At 43.2% G+C, this 12024-nt stretch overlaps 1 protein-coding gene across 6 annotated transcripts in view; it reads right to left on the bottom strand.

Moving 5' to 3' along the window:
* The window catches only part of LOC149826621 (D-alanine-D-alanine ligase family), a 257262-nt gene that overhangs the window by 215335 nt on the left and 29903 nt on the right, over positions 1-12024 (bottom strand). For all 6 annotated transcript variants that reach the window (XR_016434777.1, XM_090018909.1, XM_090018910.1 and 3 more), the window contains 3 exons: positions 2899-2976; positions 2642-2734; positions 2419-2538 (listed from right to left, as the gene is read on the bottom strand). Coding sequence is in view for 5 of the 6 variants with exons in the window: in XM_090018909.1 (XP_089875035.1) it covers positions 2419-2538; positions 2642-2734; positions 2899-2976 (291 nt within the window). In the remaining variant the exon portion in view is untranslated. The remainder of the gene's footprint in view (positions 1-2418; positions 2539-2641; positions 2735-2898; positions 2977-12024) is intronic.

The raw sequence follows: 12024 nt of genomic DNA, 5'->3' as shown, positions 1-12024 counted from the left end.
TTCTGGACGTTTGGGGGTTTGTAACGGATTTTCCTTGGGATATCCGAATTTTGTACTATTTGGAGAACTTCTTAAATGAAAGTGGCTTTTCCAAGTGTTTGCAGGTAGCGTGGGTTGTGCGCTTTGGTTCTTTTAGCTAACGCGCCCAAAGTTGTCAGCTTGCCTTTCTGAAATTAACAAAAGATTAGTCTTTCGCTGATTTCATAAACCATCTCTAAAATAAAGAGATTTCTTTTTAGTCTCTTTTTTGTTTTTCTGAAAGGTTTACAAGTTTGAAATTTTGGGGCGTTACACTTCTTGTGGTGGTTGTATTTAACTGTAAAGGCCTAGGGTCTCTGGGATTGTTTTCGCACTTGTTTTAAAAAAAAAATGTCACTTTTTCATGGGTACGAGTTGGGGTCGTTACAGGCGGTGCCCCTCCCCTGCCAAAACGAGGGAAACAGGAAGTAGGGGGTGTTGTGCCCCTCCCTTCTCAACCGAGAAGGAGGGAGAAGGGGGGAAAAGGCAGGAGCATACCTGCTCAGGTGAGAGGCATGGTGTCGCGCCGACGAGCTAGAGACAGAAGGGAGTCAGTGGAAAAAGAAGAGGCGCAGGGGTAGGGGATTCCGACGAATCGAGGAGGGAGACGATAGGACTTGGGGGTTCGAGCCTGTGGGAGGATGCCGGCTAGGTATCGCCAACGTCTGGAAGAGAGGGGGAACAGTTGAGGAGAGGGAGACCGAGAGGGAGGAGAGGGTATCAGGGTCGGGGAGAGAGAAACGAGGTGAGAGGGGGAGCTCGGGGTCGGTCCTCGCTATTTTTAAAAAAGAACCCCCCCTCCCCCTAAGTGTTTAAATAGAAATATAGGGGGGGTGACCCGGATCCGGGTTGGATCTGGTTGGATCCAACCCGGATCCAAAACAATTTTTTTTTTATCTTCGGGTTTTTACAACTCTTTAACCTTAGATAAATTTCGTCTTCCGCATTTTAGTTTTTTTTTCACATGTGAGAATCCTTAGAGTAATAAACCCAATCGAGTAGTGTTTATGGATGATTCCATACTGGATCTGATACTAAGAGGCTAATATATACTCGCATTTGCGCTAAGGTGGGCTATCTAATATTTGAAACGGTTGGAATATGGCCATAAACGAACTTGTTTGCGTATTACTTTCAAGACTCAAGTGAATTTCCCAATCGAGTTTTGTTTATGGATGATTCTGTACTGAATTTGATACTAAGAGGCTAATATATACTCGCGCTTGCGCTCAGGTGGGTCGTCTAGTATTTAGAACGGTTGCAATTTGGCCATAGACGAACTTCTGGGCATATTACTTTTGAGAATCATGTGAATTTTTATAATCAATAAAAAAAGTTTTAAATTTTTCTCAAAATTTTGGATTTGGGAAAGTTTTAAAAAAGTTGGATTTTTCAAGGATGTTACAGTCATACCTAAGTATACTAAGATGTACTTATAGATATTTTGTTTGTATTTCTTTTTATTTTATTTATCCTTGTATTCAAGGTATACCAAAGGTATACTTTTTGTTCTGTTAGGTATATTCTATGTGTACTTTTTAGGATTTAGTTTAAGTATACTTAAGGTATACTTTAGGTTATATTATATTTTTTTATTGGTCATTACTAAAATGGTTATTTTTTGAATTTTCTATTTTTAGTCATTTTTTTAATGACCATCTACACATTGGGATTTCTTCTAACAGCTAGTTTGACTAGTCAAACTAGATGTTGGGATTTGTGTTAACAGCCAGTTTGAATAGTCAAATTAGTCATAGGGGTTTGCTTTGACGGCTAGTTTGACTAGTCAAACTAGCCATTATGTCTTCTTCTATATATTGCTCATTCTTTTGTTGTATAGTTGATAGAAGATGTCTATAAATGTGAGTGTGTACATGAGTGTTTTGTAGTGAGGTTGCATTGTAAATTTTGTATATTTTTATCATTAATAAAATTACTTATTTTATTTTATTTGTTGGTATTCTTGTGAATGCACAACTATGTTGTTCATTTTATTTGGCGAAATGATTTATGTTTATGCATTTAGTCCCTTTTGTTTCAATTTAGCTACGTCCCAGGTTTTGTGCCACTTTCTGACAATTCCAAAGGCATACTACGTTTTTTATCAAAGGGTAGTTAGTAAATTAACATATTCGGGATTAAAATGTCAAACCAAAGAGAGCATATCCAATTACAAACAAAAGATAGTCAACATTAAAAATCAAGGTAGTGGCAATTTAGAATGTTTAAAATTTAGTTGGCCCAGTTTTATTAATAAAAGTAAGATTTCATAAAACATGGTGCATAAATTCCCCTTATTGGAATAGACTTGAGAGTTGGATCATGTCCACATGCTACTCCAAACAGCATAGAGCGAATTAATTCATTTGAAAGATTACTGAGAAATAATAAACAACTTACTTCTGTAGGAAGAAGTGCCACAGGTTGAGAATCAAAATTAGTGCCAACATCAAGAACAATTGCTGTAAATTCATATCCTCCATCAAGAAAAATCTCAACTAGAACTTTGTCATCGATGCCCTATGAGAAACCATTGTATTAAAAATGTTAAATTAGATCACAATATTGTTTTCACCCATGTACGCAACCATCAGCTGGGAAAAATTTTGTCAGAGTAAGATACCTCTGAAATCAAAGCACGAGATTTCTTGATACAATCATCAACACCATATGCAACAGACACACCTATGCTTGAACCTGATTGTACTGGTTTGACCTTCAGTGAAAGCAACAAAGAACAATATTATCGGAACATTATACCCATTGATCTATATTTATGTGATAAAATATGGTTCATTTACTGTCTTAACAATATTATCGGAACATTATACCCATTGATCTATATTTATGTGATAAAATATGGTTCATTTACTGTCTTACCACAACTTTCCCTGTCATGAGATCTAACTGATTATCATTGAACCACTTCGATAATCCAATTTTTTCCGATTCATCCCCCTGCAAAATATATTTTAGGAACAATACTGCACTTTTCAATGCTTGAAGAAGTGAAAATATGCCAACTCTGAGAAATATGTAAGTATTCGTTCAAATTGTGCCACAAACAATAACAAGGACAATCAGGATACTAACAGAAAGATTGGGGTGACATTGAAAAAAAATAAATTTTTATGGGCAGTAGGAGATGTCATCCAACTTTCTTAACCTGATTTAGCAGTAGTGAAACCATTTTCTGCTAGAAATGAGTCTGCACCAATAAATATCATGGCTTCTATCTATTAAATGCATGTCAAGAACTGTGGAGAACAGGATTACTACTTTCTGCAACTTTGCCAGAAACACATTACAAATTGTCAGTCAGCTGTAGATTGAACAGCATTTTAAGAGGGCCGCTCTAGTATTGAACAATAAAGTATTTGGGTATTCAACCATTTCAAGGAAAGCTAAGCATGGAAGTCAAAGTTTCTTTCACAGGTTGGTATGTCACTTCTCATTCAATTGGCATTAGCAAGCATGCTAAGTTTTTGGCTTCTGTAATTCAAAATCCGATGGCTTGTGATTCATATTCAAAGGATTCCTACGTCGCATAAAGTATGGCAATATTTGCCAACGTAAACTTGAAAGAGACATTGGTTTAAAGAGTGCTGATGGGCATTAGTATGGCAAAATTGGGTTATTGATATGTTGAAGGCAAATAGAGGAGCCAAGACGGCAATATTTAGATTCAATGAATGCAGCACTTTGAGGCAGCTCAAAGAGGGTTGAGGATCTAGATAACAGTTGTTTGGTGCCACACAAGCACTAGAGATCAGTTCCCTTAAAAGTTGCTAATAGTAGAACAAGATTTTGTCCCAAACCATGGGTGGGGGCATCCTGTTTAACAATAATAAAAGGAAATGAAAAAGAAGCTACTCAACTTTGTGGCTTAAGACTGAAATTTTCATGGTTCACTGGTCCATTCATTGGTTGAGCATTGGAATTGATTCGCAATAGAAGCTTACTAGCAAGCAAAATAAACTGTAATGGGAGAATCAGTCTGCTTGTAAAATAACCAGAAAAGATACTGATAATTATCTACAGTATAGTATAGTAACCAAATAAGAACTGTAGTTAGTTCCTCCAGTGCAACAACCATTTGTCTAGGGTGCACGGACTTTATGTTTAGCAGCATTTGCCTATGGTGGAGCGGCTAGTAGATAGTGAAGTAGCCGGCCTTGCTATCCTAGGGTGGCGCACAGACAAAGTGAAGCTGCTGGACTAATCGTCCAGTCACTTACTCGTTTTACGGAGAACTAGAAGCTCTTTCACCAAAACTGATTTAGCATAAATCCCTTTTCAGAACTCTCAGCTGGTGATGTCTTGCTCCCAGTTCACTAGTTGAGGGAGCCCATTAGTTCACTAAACCAAGATAGACTGGAATTCGGGATGCCATGTAAGTGCTGGAAGTTCCACCCACCCCATTGGTGATTGACTGAACAAAGAGGCATGTGCCCCCTTAATGAATCAAATCTTTTTCAGTCAAGGCCCATGTTTCCTTCCAACAAAGACGGATCATAGTATGGGCATGACCAGGGCTACTGAAAACAATATAAGACATGGGGAAGCGCACTTCCCCGAAACATGTTTAAGTAGCGTGTTACGGTCCAGAATATGACAGTAGATCCAGATCCAGTGTCAGATGCCACCTCCAGAGCTTTACGGGGGTCAACCAGCACAGTGTGGGTCCTAAGTTGATGACGTGGCGGCTGGCTTTTCTAATAGTTGACAAGTCAAAGATCCAGAGTCCTAGTAAGGAGTAGGAGAAGCTGGACACATGTCAAGCCTAGAAGGGATGTCAATTAAGGAGTGGAGTCCACCTAAGGGTCATACTATGCTAGAGAGTCCTATGGGCGTCCCCTATTTCTATAAGTTAATTAGAGTTAATTAAGTTAGTTAATTAATTATCGAATAGTCTTTTAGTTAGTTTATACTTGTTAGGAGTCCCCCTACCTTTTGACGCTCTCTTACCAGAGCTTAGGTTACATTATCTTGCTTTTCATAGCCTTAGATTCAAAATCGCACCTACCTGATTAACCCAGAACATTGTTTTTATAATTTGAGCATCCTAGCCACCCCCAACATCCCATATTAGTGATCCCTGACCTTCAACATCCTATCATATCCCTAGCACATGCCCCTAGGTGACAAGCAAGTCATTGGTTCAGTCCATATCAGATCTGAACAGAAACCCTTTACAGATTAGCCTTTGGAGTTGTTTTTCACCTACCAGAATTTTCTGTTCCCTTAAATTTTTTCCCAGAACCACTTAAAACTTATATCACAGTTACCCTTAGACCTCTACCCGATCATCTATAGTGGGGGTCTGCACTCCAGATACATCCAACCTAACCTCAGAGGGCTAAGAACAGCAAGCACGATCCTCTCGCTTCTGTCGGGCTCAGACGTGAGTACTTGTCTGATGCTAGCACAGGGCTCCCTTCTGGTCCAAGCTCCAAACCGATTCAATCAGATCATGAGGAGGGTGCAACAAGTTGGTATCCGAGAGAAGTTGCCCATATGAATATACCACAACCCCCATGGGTTGAGAAAAGCGAGGAATCTCGCAAGCATGTGGAACAAGTTCAAGTGCTTTTCAGTCAGATAGGCCGAACTTTTTCGACAGCATCAGGAGATTGTGGAGATGAACACTAGGCTTGAGCACATTGAGAGGGTTCTCTCAACCCTAGTTGATCGAACGGAGAATATCTGCACTCCCAGGCATGGCTCAGATCAGGGAGCCAGTTTTCAGGGTAGCCGATTTGGGTGACAAAACGAGTATCTTCTAGGGGGGGCACCACACGATCACCAAGGCAGGAAACCTCGTTTTGAGGTCCCTGTATTCGCAGGAGAGAACGTGCATGAGTGAATCTTCAAGCTCAAGCACTTCTTTACCTGCCACAACGTGTCTGTTGAAGCACGTGTTTCGAAGGCAATCGCATGTCTCAAGGGTGGCGCACTGCGCTGGTAAAGTGGTTAGACACCGTACACAACAAGCCATCTTGGGAGGACTTTGTACAGTGAATCATGAAGCAGTTCGGGCCCACAGTCTTGGTGAATCACCACGTGGAGATCAAGAACTTTAAACAGAGAGGTAGCTCGGAGGAGTACCTGCCACTACGATGTCATGTTCTATTTTAACTGACGACTCATTCTCCATGCTCTGGTCTTTTAAAGCAAATAGAGCATCTTGCCATTTATGTGATTTTCTTTTAATCATCGTGCATTTTCACGCTACGAGGTTACCATAAACCTTCAGTCCAATCATCATAGTTCTAATAGTACCACTACGATGAGAAAGATATCGGTTTCTCAGAAAGAAACCCCAACATTTATTTAGAAATTTCAAAGTCTCGTGCTTTAGGCCGGAGAATTTCTGAGTCCTTTCGAATACCAAAAAGGAGGACCGGACGTATGTATCACTTAGGGCTACGTAGTCGAAGCCCTTCTGTAAAGCCGATTTGAGGGAAAAACTCGTTTGCGAATACGCAAATGCCAAATAATTTTTTTGCTTTTTGAAACAGCAAATAATACGAGCTTGAAATCTCGCATGTGAAATCCTTTTAAAAATAGAGACTCGACGAGGATGCGCAAATCTGCATCTTTAAATACATGCACGCGTAATCTAAAATAGGCAGGAGTACGCAAAATTGCGTACTTTATAAAGTTATATATGTATATAGAATACATATATAGTAAAGCATAAGCTTGTGCACATTACAGCGCGGCGACAAAGTAAATGAAATAAAGCAAGGCCCGATGTGTGACACCACACATGGAGCTAAATAAATTGCGTAAGCGATGCGCGATGTACGAAACTGAACATCGGCTAAATAAATTGCGTAAGCGATGTGCGATGTACGAAACCGCATATCGGCTAAATAAATTGTGTAAGTGTATGCACGATGTACGAAACTATACATCGGCTAAATAAATTGCGTAAACAGTAGCCTGTGCACATTATAGGACAGCGGCAAAGTAAATGACATAATTTAAATGGACAAGAATACGCAAAATTGTGTCCTTGAGTTAAAAGCATATATATATATATATATATATATATATATATATATATATATATATATTCTGTCATTTGACCTCGTATGCAACTTTCTCATACCGCGAAGATAGTCTGACTCGCTGACGATTCCGAGCATAAGTTCTTAAAGACTAGTGCCTCGGTAAACGTGTCTCGTCTGTTGTGCCAAAAGTGGTATGTTGCAATTGATTGCATTGTGTTATGTTCTCAGTTTTTTGACGAAAAGTGGCGACGATGGCATCACAGCGATCAAACTTGAATCCAGTTCGAACAGACCGGATCGAGCCGAGCTTAGAGGAACCGAGTCATACTCGACGCACATGAGTCGGCTCAAGTTACGAGTCGCCGCTCTCCATGATAGCCAAGCTAGGTCTGGCCCCCAAACAAGACAGGACCGAGCCTAGGCTCGGTCCTTCAACTGAGAGAACCGAGTTAGGCTAAGTTCAAACTGAGCTGGGCTCGGTTCAAACCGAGTTGGGATCGGTTCAAACCGAGCTGGGATCGGTTCAAACCGAGCTGGGATCGGTTCAAACCGAGCTCAGCTCGATAGAAAGGCCCAGGCAGGAGGGTAGCGTCGTCCTGCCTCCTGCTAAAAAAATGAGTCAGGCAGGAGGGCGGCGAAATATAAGCTGGCAGGAGGGTTGCACCCCCCTGCCAAAAATACAGGCAAGAGTGGTGGTGCCCTCCTGTCGATGGAAACGAGAGAGAAAAAGGAGAGGCAAATGGGAGATGGGCTTGCCTGACAGAAGGGGCAACAGGAGAGCAGCCTCAACCACCCCCTGACGATCGTCCCTACCACAGCAGCAGCAGCAGGCTGCTGGAAATGAAAAGGAAGGGAAAAAGAAAGGGGAGGGTGCTCAGCACCCTCCCTTCAGGCGTGCCAGAACCACCATTGCAGGTGGCTCTGGGCTGCCTGCAGAAATAGGGAAAGAGAGGAGAGGAGAGGGTGCTCGGCAGCCTTCCTCCTGGCGAGCCAAAGCCACCGGCAAGGGTGGATCTGGATGGCCAGTGGTTGGAACCCTGCCTTCTGGTGAGGTCCGGTCTGCCGACAACAGACAGAGGAGAAAGAAGAGGGTGGTCAGCACCCTCCCTTCCGGCGACGTCTAGTCTGCCGGCGACAGATAGAGGAGAAGAAGAGGGAGGAGAGGGGAGTCCACACCCTCCCTTCCGGCGACGTCCAATCTGCCGATGACAGACAAAGGAGAAAGAAGAGGTAGGAGAGGGTGGTTGGCACCCTCCCTTCCGACGACGTCCAGTTTGCTGGCAACAGGCAGTGGAGAAGAAGAGGGAGGAGGAAACGTACGTGAGGGGGGGCAACGTCAGTCCAGGTGACGTGACTCAGGCAAGAGTCAAGAGTCGGGGGGTTTCTGGTGTTTTAAAAAGAAAACCCCCCTGTGGGGGGGGGGGAGGGCGGTTCTACGACCCGGATCCGGTCGGATCCAGCCTGGATCCAAAACATCTTTTTTTTCCTTTTAAACTGTGAGCCTTACATGGACCCTAAAGGAAGCCTACAGAGTGGCCAAGCTTCACGATAAGAAGCAGAGGCGACTCTAGGTAGTAAGGAGACTGAATGGACCTATTGATGCTCGTGTCAGAACATCGAATGCTCCGCAAAAGGCCGGTCCAACCAAGGAGGGGACGGCAACCCCTAAGGTATAGTCCATTACCCGGGCTGAACGTGAGGAGCAGATCAAGAAAGGTTTGTGCATTAACTGCATTGAGAAATGGTTCAAAGGCCACACATGCTAGTGCTACCACATCTTTCGTGTGGTAGAGTCCAACTCTGAGCCGCTTGATCCTGCGTCAGATATAGAGCACAGTGAGGAGGAGTCTAGCCATGGCATCTTCTATGACGTGCTCTCGGGCATCTCCTTGCCCAACTTGATGCGGGTCTCTGGCCGCCTCAATTTTCGGGAGGTAAGCATTTTCATCGACACATGTAGCACTCATAACTTTATTCGTGAAAGCATTGTTCATGAAGTCGAGTGTAAATTCAAGGAACACTTGATGTTTTATGTTATGGTGGGAAATGGGTCACACCTTAAGTGTGTTAAGGTTTGCTCGAATGTTTGTTTACAACTACAAGAAGCTAAGTTTGTGTTGGACCTATACGTCCTACCTATCTACGGTGTGGATGTGGTTCACGGTATGCATTGCCTAAAAACAATAGGGAAAGTACCCCGAGATTTCTCTGCCATGGAGATGACTTTCCAAAAATGCGAAGAGGAGGTTATATTGGCTGCTATCTGACCTCCTACAACAGAGGAGGTGCCACCAAAGGGGGCCTTGAAGTTGTTGAAGGACACCCAGCAGGCTTGCCTACTCCCCGCCCAAGCAGTAGAGCCGAAACCGGCCATGTACCTTGCAAACGTTTTGGCCAATCTAGCCTTAGTGTTGGCTGAATTTTCTGATGTATTCGATGAGTCACACAAACTACCGCCTATGAGCTACCAAAGACCACCGTATTACCTTGAAGGTTGGCACGAGTCCTGTGATTGTGAGGTCTTATTAGTCCGCACACTCCCAGAAGGATGAGATTGAAAAACTTGTAGGAGAGATGTCGAGCCAGGAGATCATCCACCCTAGCGTGAGCCCTTTTTCCTTACATGTACGCCTGGTGAAGAAGGATGGCACCTGGAGGTTTTGCGTGGATTACCGGCCTCTCAATGAGATCACAGTGAAGAATAAGTTCATGATCGCGGTCATCAAGAAACTGTTGGACGAGTTGCACGACACAGGTTTCTTCGCAAAGTTGGATCTCCTCTACGGGTATCATCAGTTGTGCATGGTCCATTTGGACGTGCATAAGAACTCACGAGGGCCTCTACGAGTTATTGGTTATGCCCTTCAGATTGACCAACGTGTCAGCCACCTTCTAAGCGATCATGAATGACGTCTTCAAGCCGATGCTTCAGAAGTTTGTGTTGGTCTTCTGTGATGATATTTTGGTGTATAGTCGTACATGAGATGCACACTTGCAGCACATGCATATTTTTTGAGGGCCCTACATAAGCATCATCTGCGTGCAAAGATGTCCAAGTGCCTCTTTGGACAGGATGAGGTGAGCTACATAGGTCATATTATTTCTAGTAGGGGGAGTCCGGGCAGATACAAACAAAATCTTAGCCATGAAGATGTGGCCCAAGCCGCAGATAGTGAGGGCACTGCAGGGCTTCTTAGGGTTGACTGGATACCACATAAGGTCTGTGAGAAACTATGGTCTCATCGCTCATTCCCTTACCTCCCTCATGAAGGACGGGTTTGTGTGGTCAGAAAAGGCGATGGACGCTTTCGAGAGGTTGAATGACGCAATGAATCGGACCCCAATCCTTGCCTTGCCCGACTTCTCCGAGGTATTCATGGTGGAGACTGACGCTTGCGACTATGGGGGTTGGAGTTGTCCTCTCACAAGAGGAACACCCCATTGCGTTCATGAGCAAGGCTTTTTCCAACCAAAGTGGACCCTTGTCCACTTACGACAAGGAGATGATGGTCACAGCTCTTGCAGTTGAGAAGTGGCGCCCCTACCTCCTCGGGCGCAAGTTCATTATTCGTATGGATCACCAAAGCCTCAAATAATATATAGGCCAGCGGATCACCACCGTCAACCAGTAGAGGTGGGTTGTGAAGCTCATGGGATATGACTTCGAGATCCACTATAGAAAGGGAATGGAGAATACTGTAATTACTGCCCTATCCCGACGTTTTTAGGAACCCGCAGGTTTGCACACCCTCACTAATGTTGATTGTTCTGTGTGGGGCCAAGCTAGCGCTACCCAAAAAGGCAATAGTGTCATCCATAAGTTGGTGAGTGAGTTAACTTCTAACCCAGATAGTCACCATAAACACACGGTTAGAGGTGGGGTCTTGTTCTATAAAAGACGGCTATATCTTCTGCCAGAGAGCGAGGTACTCCGGAGTCTTTTGCATCAAGTGCATGATACTCCTTATGCTGGACACGAAAGAGTGTCCAAGACATACCAACGGCTAAAATCATTATTTTATTGGCCGAGTATGAAAAGTTATGTTCCTGATTATGTGCCCAAGTGTTTGGTATGTCAGGCAAACAAATATGAAACTATCAAACCGCCCAAGTTGTTACGACTGTTGCCTATTCCTGAGCGTATCTGGTAGGACATTTCCATGAATTTCTTGGAGGCCCTACCTGCGTGTGAGCAGAAGGAAGTGATTATGTATAATATTGTGTTTTTACATGATTTTTAGATTCAAAATTTTTTAATTTTAACTAAGTGTTTGATAAAAATGATAAAATCGTGGAAAATATATTTAAATATAGGTGACGTCAACTGGGTATCGGCATGGCCCAAAGCCATTGACAAGACCCAAATGAGAATTAATATTTGAGAAATTTTTCATTTTCGACCCTTTAAATTCATGCGAAAATTGAGTGAAATTCAGGTTAAAGTCAGGCAAAAATTGGAGGCGAAAATCAGGTAAGTATATTGTTAGATGCGACTCGTAATTTTGAGAACGGTGACTTATTTCTCTAAAATCGTGTTATGGTTGTATCGAAAATCGCATTTTTAAAAAATGACTTGCCTCTATTTTTACCTTTTCTAGATTGGATCGGACTGGATCTGCTCCGTTTGATTCAAGTTAATATGGATCTGCACCTAGTCCAGGACCCATATTAACTAGGATTTGGTTCAAGTAAGATTCATATGGGTTTTGGATATGGATTTGGATCTTGAATCTGGATCTAGATCTAAATCTAAATATCAAGGTTGTTAAATGCGATGAGGCGAAGCGAGGCGTTGAGCCTGCGCTTCGCCTCTGAGGCGTACGCCTCAGGTACTGAGGCGTACGCCTCTCACAACTGGTATGAAAGTGAAGCGGTGGGAGGGGAGGCAGGGAGCGGCGGTGGAGCAGCTGGCCGGCACCTGGCGGTGGATCCACCGGCACTTGGGGTTAGCACAGCTGACAAATCGGGCGGAGGAGGAAGACTTGGG

The sequence above is a fragment of the Nuphar pumila genome, chromosome 10, assembly GCF_984573655.1.
Source record: "Nuphar pumila chromosome 10, dmNupPumi1.hap1.1, whole genome shotgun sequence".
Taxonomy (NCBI): Eukaryota; Viridiplantae; Streptophyta; class Magnoliopsida; order Nymphaeales; family Nymphaeaceae; genus Nuphar; species Nuphar pumila.
The sequence above is the reverse complement of the archived record's forward strand: the minus strand, read 5'-3'. Positions and strand labels throughout refer to the sequence as shown.